At 28.3% G+C, this 22,265-nt stretch overlaps 1 protein-coding gene across 1 annotated transcript in view; it reads left to right on the top strand.

Moving 5' to 3' along the window:
• Positions 1 to 22,265, top strand: part of LOC136984076 (Fanconi anemia group D2 protein) — a 45,930-nt gene that overhangs the window by 22,575 nt on the left and 1,090 nt on the right. Inside the window, exons 11-41 of the mRNA XM_067281002.1 lie at positions 1,261 to 1,365; positions 1,437 to 1,516; positions 1,584 to 1,659; positions 1,722 to 1,757; positions 1,825 to 1,962; positions 2,047 to 2,181; positions 2,253 to 2,384; positions 2,462 to 2,569; positions 7,801 to 7,850; positions 7,969 to 8,028; positions 10,016 to 10,211; positions 10,283 to 10,356; positions 12,650 to 12,757; positions 12,833 to 13,055; positions 13,136 to 13,244; positions 13,983 to 14,094; positions 14,174 to 14,264; positions 14,335 to 14,393; positions 14,483 to 14,561; positions 14,631 to 14,732; positions 17,298 to 17,426; positions 17,497 to 17,615; positions 17,697 to 17,807; positions 17,877 to 18,101; positions 18,164 to 18,289; positions 18,361 to 18,451; positions 18,790 to 18,861; positions 18,931 to 18,969; positions 19,040 to 19,189; positions 19,255 to 19,401; positions 19,473 to 19,556. Of these exons, the coding sequence (XP_067137103.1) occupies positions 1,261 to 1,365; positions 1,437 to 1,516; positions 1,584 to 1,659; positions 1,722 to 1,757; positions 1,825 to 1,962; positions 2,047 to 2,181; positions 2,253 to 2,384; positions 2,462 to 2,569; positions 7,801 to 7,850; positions 7,969 to 8,028; positions 10,016 to 10,211; positions 10,283 to 10,356; positions 12,650 to 12,757; positions 12,833 to 13,055; positions 13,136 to 13,244; positions 13,983 to 14,094; positions 14,174 to 14,264; positions 14,335 to 14,393; positions 14,483 to 14,561; positions 14,631 to 14,732; positions 17,298 to 17,426; positions 17,497 to 17,615; positions 17,697 to 17,807; positions 17,877 to 18,101; positions 18,164 to 18,289; positions 18,361 to 18,451; positions 18,790 to 18,861; positions 18,931 to 18,969; positions 19,040 to 19,189; positions 19,255 to 19,401; positions 19,473 to 19,556 (3,366 nt within the window). The remainder of the gene's footprint in view (positions 1 to 1,260; positions 1,366 to 1,436; positions 1,517 to 1,583; positions 1,660 to 1,721; positions 1,758 to 1,824; positions 1,963 to 2,046; positions 2,182 to 2,252; positions 2,385 to 2,461; positions 2,570 to 7,800; positions 7,851 to 7,968; positions 8,029 to 10,015; positions 10,212 to 10,282; positions 10,357 to 12,649; positions 12,758 to 12,832; positions 13,056 to 13,135; positions 13,245 to 13,982; positions 14,095 to 14,173; positions 14,265 to 14,334; positions 14,394 to 14,482; positions 14,562 to 14,630; positions 14,733 to 17,297; positions 17,427 to 17,496; positions 17,616 to 17,696; positions 17,808 to 17,876; positions 18,102 to 18,163; positions 18,290 to 18,360; positions 18,452 to 18,789; positions 18,862 to 18,930; positions 18,970 to 19,039; positions 19,190 to 19,254; positions 19,402 to 19,472; positions 19,557 to 22,265) is intronic.

Below are 22,265 nucleotides of genomic sequence, written 5' to 3'. Positions count from 1 at the left end.
GCATCTATGGAAAGTAACTTTTCTTTATAAATTACAAATTGATTATGGATATAAAGCTGACAAACCAATCCTGCCTCACGGGATCAAAAGAACAAAAATGCCATCCAGTGACTAAGTGGGCGGTTTCCACCAAACCATTGCCAGGAAAAGAGATAAGACCTTGTCCTACCTTCAGCTACCCACAAAGGATTTGGCAACAGATTGTCGCCTCTCTGTCGACATTGGCTCTGTCTCAGGTGTCGTTTCGACCTCCACCAAAGCTTATCTGTGCTTGTTGACATACACTGGTGATTGTTCGAATGTATAATAATATAACCAAATATTTGGTCTTTTATTGACATATATGTTACTGTGAAAGACCAAAATTTTGGTCTTTCACAGTAACATACATATATATATATGATTTGAAAGCAACTATGTATGCCATTAATTACATTGATCTCTATGACAACTTTTTATTTTGATCTTTACAATGGGCATTTAACATGCACAATGTGTCAAAATTACCTTTTGAAAACGACACATGCAGCTGCAAGATACACATGTGCATGTTTTAACCGGGCTCTGGAGTCAGTAGACTGCTGACTACAGAGGGGTGTCTTAAACAATTCACGTTTTGTCAGCTATGACAATGGACATGCACATCCCCTCTATGCCTACAGGTTTTAAACTGCTTTCGACAGAACATTAGAAGCCTATCACCATATCTGTGTTTTTGTATCAAGCCAAAATAGAAAAATCTATGCCACAGAGCTCAGTTTCATTTTCCTAGAAAATACCTAGTTAATATAATTACCAGGAACGAGAAATATTTCATAACTGAGAATTTGGTCAATGGAAAAATGAGTATTCCAGGATATCTGAAAACTTATTAAAATTATAATTGCTATTTTTTGAATATATTAAAAATTTATTAAATATTAAACTAGGGATGTAATATTATATCACTAGTTGTCTAATAGTCAACTTTATAATTTGTTATTAAAAGGATTCCAAAATTTTTAATCTGATATCATTTTTAACTTAATATTTTTCAGCATTTTGTTTATTAAAAAATTGTTTGCAAAGAGCTAAATTAAATTTAATATTTGTACAATTAAATTATTGGAACTAGAGTAAAACTGTGTAATAAACTGTATAGTAATTATTAAGTTAGGAGTTTTAATGCAATTTACACATAAAATAACTTAGAAATTACTTTAATTATTCTTAAGATATTATTTAAAAAATTGTGTTTAAAAGTTTATTTTTCTTTTAAAGATTAGACAAGTAGTTATCAAAACTCTTCCATCAGCTGATATTCAAGATCTTCCAATAATTACAAAGTTTATTTTACAAAGCATTGATGCTCAAGATGCTGCAGATGTAAATATTTTATACTACAAGTTAATTAGTATTATAATAGTTTAAATTCATATTCACTTAATTTAATATAGACCATATCAGAATTGCGCCATAATCTAGATTTTGCAAGTCTTCAACCAATATTGTCATCATTTTCAAAATCACGATCAAGGTATATATTCTAAAGTCTTGAATTAGAAAATAAATATTTTATTTTAAAAACATATAAATTTTTCAAGTTTGGACTTTGTACTCTTGGATGCAATTCGTTCTTCACTCCGATTTCAGAAGTTTATTAGCGATGCATGGATAAAAGTAAGATTGTAAATAAAGTATTAGAGTTATTTCATTGAAATGATTATTTTAAATTTCTTTAGGTAATTAACAATTTAAATGAAACAGAAAAATATAAGGTAAAATGTATTTTCTACTAAAAACCAAAGTATATTATAGTTACTTATTTGATTTGCATTTTATAAGGTTTTAGATTTTTTAGTGCTTTTGGTATTGCATTCATTAGCAATTCATAGAAAGCCTATTGAAAGTTTAATGAGAAACAAAATTAGAGCTGGTCTTTTTACTGAAGCCTTATTAGATGCATCCTTTGTCTATACTTCTGTGAGTATTTTCTTTACTTTTTTTTTATTATTAAAGTTACAGATTATTTTGTTACATTTATATATATTTTTTCTTATTATTTAGGCTGTTAGAGAATATCTTGGATCATTATTAATTCTTGCAGAGACATTTATAAGAAGTAATGATATAACTGTATCTCAGTTTGGATCTTCTTTGTATCAAAAAGCTTTTATTTCTTTTGATATGTATTGCAAACAGGTAAGATAATATAAAAGTCATAAATTTAAAGTGAACTAAATTCTTAGTACGAATTTCTTATAAATTTTCAGGAAGTCATTGGCAATTTAGTCAGTCATGTTGGCAGTGGAACGGCTAATGAAATTAATGTTTCACTTGACACACTTGTATATCTAGTTAAAGAATATACTGAAGATATGTCATCATTTGGGTGTTTTATAAAAGTATTTATGAAACATTCTTTCTTTCTTTGATTGATAATATCAATTTAAAATTAATTACCAATTTTTCATTTTAATAGAGTGTTTTGGATTATCTATGTAATCTCACATTGCAACAAATAAGAAAAGTTTACACGATACTTAGTATATTAGCTTATCAAGGAAATCAAGATGGAATGTTTCTTCAAGTAAGAATGACTTACATAATAATTTTATTGATTACTCATTTCATAAATGTTTATTTTTTTAATGTAATATGAAATCTGAAATGGCAAATTATTTATTTAAATAACCTTAATTGAATTAAAATTAAATAATGTTCTACTAAAGAATGCTACATTCTCTTATTTGAAACTTATATGAACTTTGACATTTGTTGTTTATGATATAACTATATTTTAATTAAGAAAAATAATATATTTTAAAGAAATTTTAATTTTTTAAATAAACATTTTAAGTAGAAAAATAGTGAATGCAATTTATTGGTTGCAAAAATTGGATGACTTCAACTACAATAATTAAATGAATAATAAAATAGAAAATTAAGTTTAAAAAATTCTAAAAAAGAAACATAATTTTAAAAAATTTTAAGGTTTAGATTCATGAATTAAGAGAATATTTGAGTATCACTATATGAGAATGCATAACACAATAACTCAAACTCCTTACTGGTTACATAAATAAATAAAATAAATTTTTCAAATGCAATTTATGGAAACCTAAATTAAAGATGCTGTTTTTGGCTAACAAGTCATAACAACAGCAGAAAAATTGTTGATCTCCAAAAGGAGCTTATCACAGAGTAATTAACATGTGTGATTCTGTGTCACTATCTGAAGCATGAGGATAGCTTGAATCAGTAAAATGTGACATCTGATTTCTGTATATGGGAGTTTAGTTTTGATTATACAGATTGATACCCTACACCAGCATTTCTCAACCTGGGGGTCGCGGTGATATTAAAGGAGGGGATTGCGAGACAATAATGAAATCATTTTATGAGAAAAAATCATTTATTATAAACTTATAAATGTTTTACTTACAATAAGTACACATGTAAAGAAAAGAAATTAATGTGATGGTTGCATTTGTTTTTCATTTAAAATTTTCTCCATACGTGGATCAAATTACAAAGGCACATACATACACATCAAGTTGGAATTTGCAAATTGCTCATGTATGTACACGTCATACAGGCATGTTCATACCAGTCATTATAAACGCAGCAACATAAAATAATAGAAATAGTTGTATTACACTGTCGGTATTTTCTTAATGTATAAAATTAGTGCAATGTGATTTATATAGTATTTTAAAAAATTTACATTTATAATTACAGTCAAAATTCAATTTGTAATAGTAAGGCTTACTGTTATTATTCCTTTGGATGGGGGTCGCAAAATATTAATTTTATTTATATTTACTATTTGAGGGGTCGTAGAGCTAAGAAGGTTGAGAATTGCTGCCCTACTTCATATGACCTCTGTTCCTATGATGATGGTGCTCAATCAAACTTTAAATTTTCAAAGTTTAAAATTATTCAAGTTCTTGATGACTGAAGATAGCTTGTTAGTCAAAAACTTTATCATCATTAATTTATTTTTCTTAGACTGCAAGTAAGCAATCATTTTGTTTTTGAAAATCATAATATATTGTGTAGCTTTTTAATCATGATATACTACTTTCCTCCAAATATTTTTATCCATTTGACAAATTTTATGTTAATTTTTGTTGTTACTGCTGATATTTTCTAATTTGTGTAATGTTCAGATACTACATTGTTTTTAAAAACAATTCATAAAGTTCTACATTATTACAATAATATGCTTCTGGGGACTGTCATATTCATATATATTTCTAATGAATAAAATCCAAATACAATGTTGACTATATTTCCAAAATTTTTTAAAACAGCAAATTTAATAAAACTTTTCTTTGACAATCTATGATCTTTAGTTAGTAGAAAAATTGAATATATTATATGACTTAATCTTTGTATATTTCTATACTGCTTTCATAAATTTAATTGATACTACTATGACTATCTTCCATTTTATATCTTCATATTCAACATGAGATTATTAGCTCTTATTCCATAAAAAAATAAGAGCATAATTTATTATAGCAATATCATGATTACTTTCAAAATTCTTAGAATTAGAATTTTTTCTTTAGTATTTATTGTGTACTATAATCAAGATATTTTTTATTTTGTTATTCTTTGTTTTCTATGTACGTAAAGTTATAACTTATTTCATGTTGGAAAACTTTCATATTTATAAAACTAGTCTGTAAAAATTAATAATCCTATTAAAGTTAAATTTACCTTTTCTTCAAAATTAATAATAGTTTTCCTGCAGACTTCTTTAACTCCAACTCAACTATTTTTGAATTTATTCTTAGTGAGTGAGTACTATTTGGTATATCTATATATATAAATGAGGATGTTTGTTTGTTCACTATGCATGCCTAGGCTGTTTGACCAATTGCTATGAAGTTATGTTCATATAGTTAATATGTCTTCATGTCCTTATCTTAATTTAAACTTATCTCATCTACTAGTACTTTATCAATTAACAGGACTTATTATACTGGATTTATGGATGCAGCAATTAGGTCTTACAGATCAGAAATAATATCGTTTATTTAAATTGCCTGAACACATTTACTTTAACATTGTGTTTTGGACCTGTTTGTCCCTCATCAGAAAGCATTTAAAAGACAAATTTTGTACAATTAAATTAAATTTTGTTACAATCATAAATAAACATAAAATTCCCGACAATAATACAATAAAATTCTTATGAATTCTGGGTTTTTAAACACATTCCTAATTCTGAGCATATTCAAAATCAATATTAATCAAATAATTCCATACATATTCCTGTTTTTTATAACATAAATAAATAAATTAAAGTAAATTTTTTTGGTTTAAAACTTACACCAAAAACTTAAGTCATTGATTGTTTTCTTTCAACCAATCCTTCCTTTTATTCGTCTCCCTCTCGAAGAGAGAGGGAGACGAATAAAAGCGGTATGATGGCATTCAATGATTCCATCAATGATTCCTCTCCATGATTGGTGTATCTCTCTTCCAGTATTGTTATTTATTCTATCTGTTTGTTTAATTATATTAATGTGTTCGTATAATTGTCTTTTATAATTATTTTCCTCTTTTTTTCCTTATTTTTACGGTATTCAAATCAATTTCGCAACTTTCTGAGTATAGTGTTCAGCCACTGCTGAATTTGCATATTTTCCTCTAATTGCTCAAATATGTTCACTTAATCTTATTTTTAATTTTCATTTTGTTTCACCAATATATGTTTTTTTCGGGTTACAATTACAATTAAATGAATACACTTGGTTTTACCAGTTTTTTTTTTATTTAAACAAATCTTATGCCAAGTCTTTCGTTAAGGTTAGCAACTTTCATCACATGTGGGGCCATCACAACCTATCCAACACAGATCACTTTTCAAATGTTAATAGTAAACCAGTATTAATTAGTAGTTGTTGACCATCTTCTCTTCCAAGAGGAGGACAACTACTACTTTTGATAGAATTACTTCAACCCCCTTCCACAACAGTCTCTTCTTTCTATCAGACCAGCGGTATGATGGCATTCAAATAGGAAATACACAGTTACCTGCAAACACAAAATAGTTTAGGTGATTTTTGAGGGTGCTGAGTTTAAATATTTGATCCATTTTTGTGAAATTTGATTTGTTGGCACATTACCATTTGATATTTGGCTGTAAATGGTGCAGTTTCTTAGAGTTAACATTTAAAAAAATTTAAGATATCATATTTTTTCAATTGTGTCTACTTGACCAATGAAATTGTGGCATTTTGTACTATTCAAGTATCGCAATAAATGTGACAATGGTAGGCTGAAATAAGCAAACTTTTTATATGGTTTTTGTTTCATTTAATGTTTGTTATATTATAGTATTTGATTTATATAACTACAAAAATTATCATACATAAGGGTTTATCACACCAAGTGACCAATCTAACACATTTTAAAGAATTTTTAAAATGTGTTAGATTGTTTGCTTGGTGTGATAAATTCTTACATAAGATAATCTTTATAGTTATATAAATCAAATACTATAATATAATAGAAGGATTAGAAGTATGAAATAATCTTAATGTTTGTTTTTATTTTTTGCCCAGGCAACATTCGGCTTACCTGATGCACTTTCAACAATTTAAAAAACTTTCCACTGTTGCCATTTTTATCTCCTTCTGTATCTCTGATTTAACAATATTGTAATTACTTACTTATATACCACATTGTAATTATTATTACTTTATTATTAATCGTATTTACATGCTATAATTAAAGTTTTTCTGTAAAATGCATCCCTTCTGTTTGCATTTTTTAAATTTTCCTAATTATTAATTAATTTCACTTATCTTTAATCAAATTGGAGACAAGTTTGCCCAAGAGGGACCACCATTTATTTTGCGTTTCAGACTAAAAACATACACATATGGCGACAGGCCTTCCTTTTTAGGCTTCATGTCGCCAGTAGTAAAAAAGTCCTTTAAAGAAAACACAAACATCCAGTTAAAACTAAAGGAGTCGGTGACATACAGACGTCTCTCTTTAACCATCCGGCCAGTGGGTGTTTCCACTTTTTATCTGCTGGAACTGGCGCTGGTAAATGCAAATTTTGAAGCTGCACCCTGGCGACGGTACTTTAAAATTTGTTTTTGTCGATTTTTCCGTCCGATGGCGAGATTATTATTAATCAAATTTTCAATTAATCAAAAAGAAATTTTAAAGTACCGTCGCCAGGAAGCAGCTTCAAAATTTGCATTTCCCAGCGCCAGTTCCAGCAGATAAAAAGTGGAAACACCCACTGGCTGGATGGTTGAAGAGAGACGTCTGTATGTCACCGACTCCTTTAGTTTTAACTGGATGTTTGTGTTTTCTTTAAAGGACTTTTTTACTACTGGCGACATGAAGCCTAAAAAGGAAGGCCTGTCGCCATATGTGTATGTTTTTAGTCTGAAACGCAAAATAAATGGTGGTCCCTCTTGGGCAGACTTGTCTCCAATTTGATTAATAATAATCTCGCCATCAAACGGAAAAATCGATTCACTTATCTTGTTAATATACAAAAATATTTGTCCTAGTTTCCAATCAAAATACAGAAAAAACTTTAAATTAGTTAAAATTATAATTATAAAATATAAATCAAGATAATTCAGGCTTTAATATATAACTAATATAATTGAAATAATAGAAACATTGCTCTTGTGAGAAATATAATAAATATAAATCTTATCTAACTTAAGGTTTAATTTAACCGAATCTAATTTTTTCTTTTTTCAAGAATCTAACTACTATAATTATCTTTATCTAAAAATGTATGTATTAATTAAATTTTTCCTCCAAAAATTTTAGGATGATTTACATATTGTCATTAGAAAACAATTATCAAATAATAATTCCAAGTGAGTATAAAATAGAATTATATAAAATCTAATTGTACATGTATATTAAATAAAATTTTTATAAAGCAATTTGAGATTGTAATTATTTGAAAACATGTTTTAATATTGACCTACACAGATATAGAAGAATGGGAATAATTGGAGCTCTAATGTGTGTTAAAGCAATGACAGTTTCTTCGTAAGAACAATTATTTTCTCTGCTGTTTAATTAAAGTTTTTAATAGTAATTAATTATTCTTTATTGTAACAAAATATTTCAGAAAATTAATATTATTTAAACTTACAATATATAAAAATATTAGAATTAGTCAATAAATAAATTTAAATAACCTTTATTTAAATGGTAAAAAATATTTAATTTTTAAACAGTTTCTAGAAATAGTGCAAATAGAAATAGTTTTTCCATCATTAAATTTTAATGATGGAAAAACTATTCTATTTGCAACGAAAGATAGAAAAGTTGAATTTTGAAATATCTAAAATCTAAGTAGATTGAAAGTGTGTGTATACCAGGTGATTCAGAAGTCCTTTGAAATAAAACCCATTTGTAAATAAATACATAAGCAAAACAAAACCACATACTAAATTAAAGGAAAATAACCCAGTTTGTTGTTGCATAAAAACAAAGAAAATTTTACATTCTTGGTACTACAAATGGCTGTTATGTCAAAGGACTTTTAGATCACTTGGTATATAGTGTGGTATGATACCAGGTTATTCAATAAGTTTTGTTGTTCAATAGGAGATGGCGCTATTAGGTTTGTCGTTTTATTACTCTAAAAATAGTACTACTTTTTTATAAACACGTGTGAAGTTTCATGCAGATCTGTCAACTCATTTCTATATTTGCAGCTGTTCAAAGTTGACGTGTCAGTGTATTTTTTTACAATGGAAAAAATTGAATATTGTGCAGTGATAAAATTCTTATTTTTGGAAGGTGTAGCACCAAAACAAATTCATGAACGTTTGGTAAAAGTGTATAAGGACTCTTCACCTTCAATTAGAACAGTAGAAAGATGGGTTGCTGAATTTAAACGTGGCCGTACAAGTCTTGAAGACGATCCATGTGAAGGACGTCCAAAAAGTGCATCAACACCAGAAATCGTAGCAAAAATACAGCATATGGTTTTGGAAGATCGTCGATTAACTGAGAGAGATTTAGTAGAAGCCCTAGGGATCTCATTAGGCAGTGTGAGCAATATTTTGGCTGATGGGTTACAGAAAGCTGTGTGCACAATGGGTGCCGCATTCGCTAACTATGGAGCAAAAACACATTCGAATGCAACTTTCTCAGCAACATTTGGAGCGTTTTAGAAAAAATAAAAAGGATTTTGTGCGTCGTTTCATTACTATGGATGAGACTTGGGTCTACCACCATGATCCTGAATTAAAACAAGAGACTAAGGAGTGGTGTGAACCCGGTACTTCGGCTCCGAAGCGAGTTAGGGTCCAGAAATCGGCCAAGAAGGTGTTAGCATCAGTTTTTTGGGATGCAAAAGGAATTTTGTTCGTGGATTATCTCCAAACTGGTAAAACAATCAACTCAGACTATTATTGTAATCTTTTGGACCAGCTGGATGTAAAAATTCATGAGAAAAGACCTGGTTTACAGAAGAAAAAAATCATTTTTCATCAAGATAACGCACCCTCTCATACAGCTCAAAAAACCATTGCGAAAATCAGCGAATTAAAATACGAATTGTTGCAACATCCTCCCTATTCGCCAGATTTAGCTCCCTCTGACTTCTGGCTGTTCTCACATCTTAAAAAATTCATGCGTGGGAAACGATTTTCATCGAACGAAGAGGTAATAGCAGCCGTGGAAGCGTATTTCGACAGTCTTCCGGATTCTCACTTCAGGGATGGAATCCATAAATTAGAAGATCACTGGAACAAGTGTATTGAAGTTCAGGGAAATTATATTGAATAATAAAATGTATTTCAAACCATAAAATTGTGTTTTTTTTATCGAACGACAAAACTTATTGAACAACCTGGTATGCATAATAAAAACACACATAATTAACAAGAGATCAATCAGTGCAGTCTTGTAAACTTTAATGTATTTTATTTTTACAGATTTTATTAGTTTCATTATATAAAATAAATTATATTTAAAAAAATTTAAATCAAAAATTGGATATTATTTTATTTTTCTCATAAAGTAATGAAGTATCTAGCAGTAGTAGTACAGATGTAGTGGATAGTGATTCAACTTTTACAACTGGAAAACAAAAACAAGCCATTAATTTGTTAGAATTAGTGCAAAAAAGTACATATAAATCACCAGAGGCATTTGCTTTGTTTTGTGATGAATTATCCAGAATTATACAAAAGGGTGAATTGGATAATCGAATAAAGGTAAAGAATGTGTGGTGTGTAAGTATCATTAAAAAATTTAGATAAAATTACATTTTGAGTTTTATTTTTAGCATTGGATTAGTAAATGTATCACTTCTGATTTCTATGAAAAATATACAGTTGATTTAGAAGATGTTCCATTAGAGTAAGTAAAATATAAAAAAGAAAAAGGATAATACATTGTTATATAATTATAAAGTCATTTCTGCATATATTATAATTGTCATTACTATTAATTGAATGACAATGTAAAAAATTTTTTTTTGTTATTAGTTTATAATTTTGGTAAATAAACAGATATAGTTTGATACAAATTATTTTCTAGAATTTATTATTTTATACTAAAGATTATCTGCATGCGATAATACAGATAACGTTTTAGTACATACTGTTAAACTGGAAATGAGAACAGACTTTTAAAAAGAAAATTAATTTTATTTGACTTCTATTATATATTTAATAGTAATGACACTGAAATTTTATATTTCTTAAATGAAACAAATGTTCCTCTTAACTGTTAATTTTATATCATAAATGTAATCTATAATGCTCTAAAAATTGTATCATTTGAAATTCCAAAAATACTTACTAAGTATTTATTTTATATGCATGTATAATTTTTTATTGATAAAATCTGGCATTGAGATTTAAAGTTAGTTTTACATAAATTTTCTTTTAATAATTAGCTATGATTTAAAATGTTACAATAGATACATTATAAAATTTCTTTACTGTATTTAACAATTAGTATAAAATAAAAGTGACAACATTACAAATTCAACTATAAATGTTATTTATTCTTGATACAAATGGTCTTGTCTTAATGACAATGTTATTTGTTAAAGTTATTTATTATTTAAATTTCAGTTTTCAGCATATAATTTTTATTTTATTTAAATTTTTAATGAGCTTAGAAATCAAAGTTAAATCCATTGCTCTGAGTCAAATATCTTCAATTTTCATCAATTCTATTCTTATACTTTAAATTTCAATTCGTACATAATTGCAAATACAGTAGAGCATCATTAATCCGAAAGCTCTCCAGTCGGACTGTGTCGTGCTGAATCGAATGTTTTTGATACTAGATTAACTTCTAACGTATAATTTTTTTGTTTTTTTATTTTTCAATATATTTATTTTGTTTGTACAAAATAAAGAAATAATTTTTAACGATACAATAGCCTCGATTATTATTATAAAAATTTTCGTTAGGCTTAAAATCTGCGAAAATCAACACGAAGCGACCTGCAATGGAGAAAAATTTCAACATCAGATAGATTAATATATTTTTTCATACATAATCAGTTATCCGAACAACCCCAGTCCCCAATTGATTTGGATAAACGACCATCTACTGTATTTAATTTATCTAAAAATTATCAGTTTTTATATAATCTATTGCTTTTAGCCCTTGATGATGATTTATTCAAAGTCTGCATTAATTATACATGTATATACATGAGAACTTATCACACCAGTGAATAGGTTAGATTACAAAATCTTTAACAATAATTTTTACAATCAAATACAGCTCTCTGACATATAACACACTGAACACTTAAAAGACATTTCGGACTATATGTCCTTCTTCTGTAATTGTAAATTTATATAAAATATAAAAACAAATTGTAAATAATAGTTGGCAATGTGTATAGGCATCAGTCAGAACAGCTAGTTCAAATAAAGTGCCATTTGTTCCCATTTGCTAAAGAAAAAGTAGAGAAAGTGATGTTCTTGGAAAATTTACATTTGTTAAACATCACCTCATTGTCATTTTTAAATCAGCTCTTTAATGTATATTTTTATTATTTACAATTTGTTGAACACTAACTGAAGAGAGACATATAGTCTGAAATGCATTGTAAGTGTTCAGTATGTTATATATTGTCATAGAGAGCTGTATGATATTGTAAACATTATCATTTAAGATTTTGTAATCTAACCTTATTTATTAAATAACTGCAAAACATAAAGTTATTTATATATTAAATTTCTATTGTGTATAATAATCAGTTTTAATAACTTTTAATTATCAAACTTTATAATAATAAATAGAGGTGGTTAAGGTGTCAGCTTACCACTCTGGAGGACCTGAGATCAAAGCCAGTAGTCAAAAAAACCCTAGTAGTTTTTCAGGGTGGTCTGTTAGGAAAATCACTACTTAACATGCAATTCTAGCACAACAAGCTACTTAAATAACCCATTACAGTCAAAGGCAGCAACTTTTTTTCTTGTTGAATTTCAGTATAATGTATTCATCGATTACAAACATGTATTCTTTATACCTTTGTAATATTTTGTGTGTGTGTGTGTGTGTGTGTGTGTGTGTGTGTGTGTGTGTATGATATGTTAACATTTTTTTGTGATTAAAAAGTTATTCTAAACTCTATTAAATTTCTCTATATGCACATCTCAATGTATTTTCAAAAATATTACAGATGTAATAATATGAATTTAGAACTTGGATATGGTATAAGTACAGAGACAAGCAATATTGCTTTGAATCTGATGCCTGTCATTTTAAATTCTAAGCAAAAAGAAAATAAGTAAGAAAATTTTTAAAATATAAATATATTAATGAAAATTTTGAAATTACTTTAATATATTTTATTTTTATCTAGTGCTTCAAATATTTCCCCAATTATAATAACACCATTATTTCGTTTACTTCAAATCTGTGAGCAAAGTCAGATTTCACACACTCTAAATGCATTGCGAGAATTATTAGGTTGTCCAGTTTCTTTGCCTCATCAAAATGAATTAAAGGAATTTTCTAAATTGTCTATAGAAATGAAGCATGCAGTCTGTGATGCTACCTTTTTTTGTCTAAATTGGTTTAGAGAAGTAAGATTATTAAAGAAATTTAATTATAATATAATAATATTAAGATTAATTTTAAAAATATAATTGCTTTTTTTTAATAGTTAGTAAATGCCTTTGCTGCAACTTCAAATACTCATTTAAGAAGTAAAGTAATAAAGAGACTGAAAGATATCATTAATTTACAGAATATACTTCAAAAACTGTTGTGTGGTATGTTTAATATTTCATTAGCATTATTACAATAATTGTTTATTTATAAATAAATTGCAAATATATTTTTTATAATTTTATTTTATACAAATATAAGGTTTGTCAGTTGGTATTAATTTAATGGCTGAAATATAAAAGTAGAAATAAACATGTTTACTACAATATAGAGAACATTGGACATTCCAAGCTATGTGCCAAAAAATGTTTTTTGGTTTAATTACTTATTATATGTATGGAGCAATAAACTGTGATAGATATCTCTGTAAATGACACAAACTTTCTACTTTCTACTACAGAAAGAACTTTCTGTATAGAAATAGCTATAAGGAGCATCCAATAGTTATGATACAAAAGCTATTTCATGCTCTCTTTCTCACTGGGTGCAGAGGCCAACTATTATATTATCAGGTGATGTACACAGGACACAATACACTCCACGTATTGTCCTACATGAAGTACATTGTGTAAAAATGTCAAAAAAAAAACTTTTTATTAAAAGTAAATAATGCAATTTTCTAAGAAATAAATGCAGAAAACTTTTATGATACTTATGAGAAGAGCTGACACATGCAATGTTGAAGACAAGTTTATTCATTGAAAGTGTTTGTAATGTATATTAAAATAATTTTTACTTTTATACACAGTATAAAAATTAACATATACTGAGTTTTTTCTTAGTCATTTTCTTTTATTTTGTTTGGTGTATGTCATCACAATATGCTGTTTTTTAATATTCAGAAACACCAGGATATATTCCTGTACAAGCTAATTTTGATCTAGATATCAATGAATTATCCCATAAAAATTTCTCATCTGGAAATATAAAAAAGAAGAAAACTGTTCCTAAAAAGTAAGTTTTAAATGAAAAGTTGTGCACATATACATTTATAATAATTAATTGTGCAATTCCCATGTTACACTTTTGAAAGGAAAGGAAAAGGTAAAGGTAAAAAACATGAAGTACAAGAAACTAAATCTCAAAATCTTCAAACACAGGATATTGAAGATTTGGATGAAAATGTAATTTCTTGTTTGTTTTATTTTGAATTTGTTATAATATATTACTAATTATAAACATTTAATGCTGTAGACGGAGGATAAAAGTAAAGATAACGTGAATAATTCATCTGCATATTCTATATTTTTTAGGTAAATTTCTCAATATATTGGAAAAATGTTTAATTCTAATGATGATTATAATTTCCATTTTAAATTTTATCCTTATTTTATTTTTATAGAGAATTAGACTTGGATATTTTCATTTTATTACAAAATGGTTTAGACATTAACAATGATTTAGAGTTGCATTCTGAAGAGGTATTTTTTATTCATTTTAATTTAAATACTGGTGAATAAAAATCATAATTCTATCAATTATTTTTACAGAATCTTAAACTTAATCCATCTGTACTTTGCTTTTTAATAGAAGATTTAAATCATAAATTAACACAAGTACTTCAACATTCGAGTCTATTAAATATATTTAAGGTAATATAGATTTATTCAGCATTTATCATAATATAATAATCATAATTTAAAATAAACCATTCATCTAAACATTTATTTTAAAATAACTTTAATAATAGAATCTTTATTATGGATGGCCAAATGACTGAGACAGTATACTACACAGGTGACTCAGAATTCAGTCCAGATGAGCAACTCCAATGAATTTTCATGTACAGATATGTTGGCCCCTATTTTTCACCACCTGGCTATTCCCATTGTGGGCCTAGCAGACTAAAATGTATAAATTTATAATGCATTTTTCCATTATAAATGCATATAATATTTTTGATGAAAATGCTGATTAAGGTGAATTAAACCCAATGTCGCAATAGGATCATCTATTAGGCATTTTTTAATTTTTAAATACTGGGATTATACAATGAAAGTCCTCTAATCTGATGCTTGTTAATCCAGAATGTCTGGTAATTAGGCTTGCATGAGGCTCTGAGTAGGGATTGTCATTGTGCAACCATGCAAGCACAGTACATTTACATTTGAAGCACCAAAGGAGAAAGTGCCTAAGTCACTTTCTCCTTTGAGTAAACTCAGTTTCAAGAAAAAAGTATCTACAACTCACTATAACACTTTATAGAAAAATGAAAACATACACTTTTGTTTCAGAAAGTGCCTGTGAGATCTGGCCATAGCATTTGAGCTACATGTCATGTAACTTTGACAAAATGTCTGGGTACATGTAAAAATACAAAAAGCTGCCCCTGCATCTATATTTTCTAATGGGTTATTATTAATTTTCAAGTATATTTTTAACACACCAACCACTGCCGAAAATCATGGGGTTATAATTTAGAATAAATAATTATAAATGAATTTGGCACTGGAGGGAGGCATTAGGCACCATCTCATATTAAAATTAATAATTATAATATTTAATTAAATAATTTAGATTAAACTGGAAGAAGAGAATCGACCAAAAGCAGGACTCAAACCCACAACTTTCGTTTACTGTGCAAATGTTTTACCAGTTACTCTGCCCAGACCTTCAGTCTGATCTGCACCCCCAGTTGGCACCGCAACGGCCGATGATGGCTATAGACTAACATTAAATATACTGGACGAGGAGATCGGATCAAAGGTCTGGGTAGCATAACTGGTAACGCATTTGCACGGTAAGTTGTGAGTTTGAGTCCTGCTTCGGGCCAATTCTTTTCTTCCAGTTTAATCTAAATTATTTAATTAAATATTATAATTATTAATTTTAATACGAGATGGTGCCTAACACCTCCCTCTACTGCCAAATTCATTTATAATTATTTATTCCAAATTATAGCCCGATGATTTACGGCAGTGGTTGGTGTGTTATTGTATTGCAGGTAGGGTTGTTTATAAGTACAGGTATACCTCGACTTACGTCCCTCTCGAGTTACGTTGTTCCCGATTTTATGTCGTTTGTTAAAAAAGTATATGGAAAAATAAAAATCAAGTTTAAGTCAGTTTATTCGACTTTAAATCCGTCCGCCATAAACATTGAAGTCGTAATATCACTAGAAAAGCGTTAAAAGCACATAAAATCATATTAAAATATGTACATTTACAGTAAATGTTAATACAATCATCATAAATCGTATAAAACGAAACATGAAAACATCTGTGTTTCTGTGTTGTCGTCTTATTTAGCGGTCTTTAAGTGCTCATTATTGGCGTTTAGTTACGATGTAAGTCGAAACTACGACGTACGTCGTGACTACACAAGTAAATTCGGCTTACATCGTTTTTCGACTTACGTCGCCTCTCCTGGAACCAATTACCAACGTAAGTTGAGGTATACCTGTATATTTTTGTTATGGAAGTTGAAGAGGATAATATTGATAACCCTCTAAATGTGGCAATGATTCATAAAAATAGAAAAAGGAAGAGAAACACTGCATAAGTTGTAACTACTCATGTAATTAGATTTCAATGAAACTGCTGTTAAAATATTTCACTGCTTACTATTCTTTTATACTGTTTCATAAAATGGGCTGAAATAAAAAATTAATTTTAACTAAACTTTATAAAAGAAAAATCATATTTGCAAATATATATACTACAAAATCTGAGTTTCGATGTTTCTTTTGTAACACTAAAAATTAACTAGTAATATGTTTTAATTCATAAAAACAATCTTTGTAAGCAAGAAGTGCCTAAGTCCAAAATACATAATGTGAATAACTTATCTCTACAAGAAATATTGCTTGGGAACAGAAACCATAGGTTTAAAATAGCAATCATAAATAGATTCAAAAAATGTAGCAAGAATTAAGTTATTTCAATAAATGTGATTTCACAGTAGCTTGAAACTTTTAGTACTAATATATCTTGGGCACTTTCTTGATTCACTACTTCATTTATTTTTATATCCCAGGAACATACTCTTGAACTTTGACAATATAATCCATTACAATGTTATGTGATTTGCATTTATTGCATATATGCACTAGATTTTGCAAAGATATGTAATAAATTTTTTTTATATTATTTAGCCAATAAATGAATTACTTTTTAAATTGAGTTATTAATATATTTTAAACTTTCCATTTTAAACAGGGAGTTAATGAAAAGAAAAGTAGCTTTTCTAATCTTAATATACGTACCCCAACAGAAATTGTAGAACATGTAATTGCACTATTACCAGCGATGTGTGATTTATTTGAGATAACCTGTGATTACTCTAAGGTAACCTTAACTAAATATATAGATTTATAAATACAATTATTTGTATACTTAATTCAAAATATAATTTTAGGATACCATAGAAAAGAATGACAGCATAATTGATGGGTTGGAGACGTTTACAGATGTTTCAATTATTATTGCACATTGCAGTGAACTGATCCTACAAACTATACATATAATTCTTTCTTGGTATTTTTACAATATATATATTTTTTATTAATATTTTGATTAATTTGGAAGCCGGTTAAGAAAATTTTTATATTTTGCTAGGAATGGTTTTTTGGGAAAAAACAAAACTCTATTACAAGAAATTCTGAAAGTATTTGCATCTAGAAATACTGAAATAAGTGTATCTTGTTTGGGATTACAAGATACAGCAAAGTATGATTAAATATTTAATTTATTTAACCTTCCAAAAAAATATTTTTTTCAAATTCTGTTTTATTTTAGACATGCATTTCAATATTTAGAAAAATTCTCCAGTAATCTCCCCACTCTAGAAGGTAGCACCATGCTTATTAAAGTGCTAGAGACAATTATTATTCACCTTGACGATGATGCAAAGAATACATTGGCATACAAAGCAGAAACATTTCTGAGGAAGGAATGGAATACGAAAAAGGGACAAAAATTTAAAAGTGCAAAAATAAATGATCATATAAGGACATTATTAAAGTATGTATATAACTTGTTTAGTTTTAAATTTAAATTGGCAGTTAATGAGACTATTTTTGCAGAACATATCTTAAATTCACATCGGATACAATGAAAGAATTGGAAATTTTATCCACCAAAGCTATTCCGCAACTTGTGGAATCTGAAAGTAAAGAAGTACACTCTACAGATTTTCCTACTTTAAATAAGTAAGCAGTATAATATTTTGACATAAAATTTGTTAATTACATTAATATTTAAATTTTAATAATTAAATCAGGTCAACATTTAATGTATATTATCAAATGATGTACTATTATCTCTGTGAGGATGTCAAAGATTATTTTTCAAAGAATAAGAATTCTAAAGAGGTAAGAAATTATATATAAAATAAAAGGAATGTGTACATTCCAAAGGAATTTTCCACACACATTTCTTTAAAAAATAAAATATATACACATTATAATTTAAATTAGGAAAAAAATTGATTTCATAATTTAAAATTTTTTTGTTAAAACATTTTTCGGGTCTTCTCCATCCCATCAACAGTGGGTCTGACAATAGGACAGAGAAGTCCCAAAAAATGTTTTAACAAATGGGGGGGAAATGCCACAATTATAGAAGTCAGTGTACTTTGAAACTTGTCATTATCTTGCTAAATTTATATTGGTTCAAAAAGAATTCCCCTAAAATACATATATTTATTTAGAATCAAGAATCCAATTTAAAACAATGGCTGGTTGCTGTAAGAATATTTCACGTCCTGGTAAATCTGCTAAAGGTAATTTTCTTTATTTTGTTAACATTTAACAAAGTAAATTTCTTTGTTTAATATAATTTTAATTATCAGGTATTTGATGGAAAATTAAATATAGCCTGTACATTAAAGGTAAATATAGGTTTCTTAAACAATATGATAATATTCCTTTCTTATATGAATAACAATAACTCTTCTATAGTATGGAAGACAATTTGTGGACATGTTTCTAAAACAAGGAATGCCTCTACTGGACGAAGTCTTCCGCAGTCACTGTGCCGAAGTGCAGAATCTTCTAAAAACTCTTCAGATGAGTAACCGTTTCTTACAGCACGTGTGTAGCCATTCCAAGGTATACAGTCATTTATTTTTGTTTACAAATTAATTTTTGGTGTTAACGAAGATGTAATTTTTTAGGTAACAAAAGATGTAGTCCTTACTAAACAAGTGCCTACCATGAAAAGGACTCTAGAATCATTTGTTTATAGAGTGAAAGCTATGTTAGCACTTAATAAATGTAAAGATGCATTCTGGTTGGGAAATTTAAAAAATAGAGATTTACAGGTAAAATTTTATTAAAATTAATACTTTTATAAATTTTTAAAATGTTTACTGAGAAAAACAATTACAAATAGGGAGTGGAAATTTTGTCACAGACAACACAGAATGACAGTGATGAAGATGTTAGTCAAATTATGGCAGATGATGAAAGTGATGTTGTAAGTAAAATTTAAATATTTGAGTTTTGAAACTATACACACTGTACACAGATCATTATTGCAATACAGGGTGGTACTCTCAGTACAGAGTATTAGTGTAAAGTGTGATCACCACTTAAGACAATCAACCACACAGGCAATTGCCATTCCCATTAATTAACAATCTCTGAATAACATGCAAGTTTAACTACGACTACAGAAATTTCAAGAATTTTGTTTTTAAGCTTTATCTAATTAGATTATAGTTGGTGATCCTAATAAGAAAGGAAAAAGTTTGTTGTTCTCATGCCAATTGAAACAACTATTAATAATGAATGCCTGTAAAATTACTTCATTAAAATTTGAACCTTTCTCTTTTTTATCAAAAGATATATAGGATAACCTAATCACATGTTGTCAAAGTTATCATTGGTTGGTTCATTTTTCTAAACTCTTGTAGATTTCTAGAATTTTGTTGTAGTTATATGTCAAATGTGTGCACTTACTAATCAACATGTAAAACTTAGTCATAGTCACAATTTGCAGCCATGCAGACAGTCACTTTAAGAGTCATATAATAAAAGTTTTTATTACACTGTTTTACATATATAAATCTATGATAGCAGTCATGTTTTACAATGACTCAGTCTAAAAAGGTTGAAATAATATTCGGTAATGAAAAAGTTTCTGGAATTTTCTAATACAGTATTTATTTCAAAAACAAAAAAAAAAATAGTTTATTCAAGAAAATAGTTGCCGCTGCATTCAAACACGTCAATTGGACAGGTCGTGGATTTTTGCTGAATAAAATCTGTGACTGTGATTGTCACCTCATCAGCAAACTGCTTTCCATCCAACAGATGGTACAACGTCTGGACTATGATCTTGGATATGAGGTGTGAGAAAGAACCTCCCAAATAGCTTCTGTTGGATCAATCTTGACATGTGTGGTCTCGCAGACCTTTCCAATTGCAGTTAAGTGATAAACTACAGTAGACTGATGATGACCAAGTGTCTTGCTCATTTCTTGCATGGTCAGGTAGGCCTTATCATATGAGTGGCTTTAAATTTACCGAACTAATTGTAGACTTGAAGACCACATTCTTGCCAAACAATTGCATCATATGGTGATAAGATTTAACTGCTTTCATACCGAATTGGTAATTATAAAACATTGACAAACTTGACATCACCACACAATATTTTTTCACTTGTACTACATTGCACAAGAAGCTTCTAGAAGCCATCTGTCAGAAAACAATTTAGAGCAGGGGTGGCCAACTTTATACTATGTTTATACACTGTGTTTCAGTACGAGGTGCACTCCTGCGGGCTATGGGTAGATAAGCAAAATATATGTTTCAAACTCTAAGTGATTTAAAAAGAAAATTTTAGATATATGGCTCATAAAAAAATTAATTTCCAGACCCAACTTTTGATATTTGCAGCTACGAGTTCATTCCATGTAAGCGGTACCTAAAAAAAAAAAACCTTTCAAGATAGATTTTTAGTAACTTATAATTTAATTTTTTTATCAATTGCATTATACATTTTAAGTTGTGGTACTGTGTGTTCGTAAATATGAAAAAGTTGTTATAAAAATGCACAGTATGGCTCATAATTTGATTTTTTTTGTGGGCCAGGAAAATTTAGCATGGAAGAATGATATTTGTTAATCTATCAAAATCTTATAAGTCTAAATCGCGGGAGTGCACGTCGTACTGAAACACCCTGTATGTCTACCTACGTAAAAAACACGAGTAATTAATAAATATTGTTAATAATTCAAATTAGCTACAGATAAAGACAGATTTGGAATTTATTTTATTACCTTAATAATAATGGGAGAAATAGTAATAATATTGTTAATACCCGTACTAAAGAAAAGAAGCTACCGTATGACAGTATCAAATATTCAAGCTAAATGGCCATGTTTTTCTATTAGTCGAGTCATAACTGCATGTTACGTTCAGGCGTTGCATTCAGTTACAAGTGTAACACAAAGTAAAGACATCACAAGTGATCAACCAAAATTGGCTTCGCAATCGACTTGTTGGCCACCCGATTCATAGTATTCTAGAAAATTCCAGAAACTTACTTGGATTATTTGCATCAGCCTATCTTTTGGTTACACTAATTCCAATATGCAGCTTCAGTTTGTGAAAATGCTTTGTCAATTTACAGAATCTGTTTGCTAAATAAACTATAAGAGAAATACAATAATAGGGATACATTTTATTTCTTAAGGGCACATGTAGACCTAAAACTGCATTGTAATAATGTATACAATATTAGAGAACTTGCCATCCTGTCTAAGTAGTTTTAAGCCAGTCCATTATCCAACTACATTTTAACAGCTGTGTGAAATGTAAAAAAACAAACATTTTTGTTGTTTGTATTAATTATAACCAACAAACAGCATTTAATATACGAATCAAGACTTGCAAAATAATTAGAAAAGGAATGCACCAAAGTGTTGTGCTTGGACACTTAAAAATGCATTGAACAATATAAAGTATTTTTCAGTATTTAAATAGACCTTTTACCTTAAAAAATATCATTGCAAACCATCATCTGATTTAGAAAATACACTGACTTTGAGACTGAGTTAAAGTACTTGTAAAATTTTTTTTAGACGGGAATTCATGTCTCAGGCAGAGGCAAGTGAAAGGGAACGTTTTCTGAAAAATTTTCCACATATTTCATTCATATTAACAGAATTTTGTTAAT

The sequence above is a fragment of the Centruroides vittatus genome, unplaced genomic scaffold, assembly GCF_030686945.1.
Source record: "Centruroides vittatus isolate TY-2023 unplaced genomic scaffold, ASM3068694v2 contig_900, whole genome shotgun sequence".
NCBI classification, from domain to species: Eukaryota; Metazoa; Arthropoda; class Arachnida; order Scorpiones; family Buthidae; genus Centruroides; species Centruroides vittatus.
This window is presented reverse-complemented; position numbering and strand designations above follow the sequence as displayed.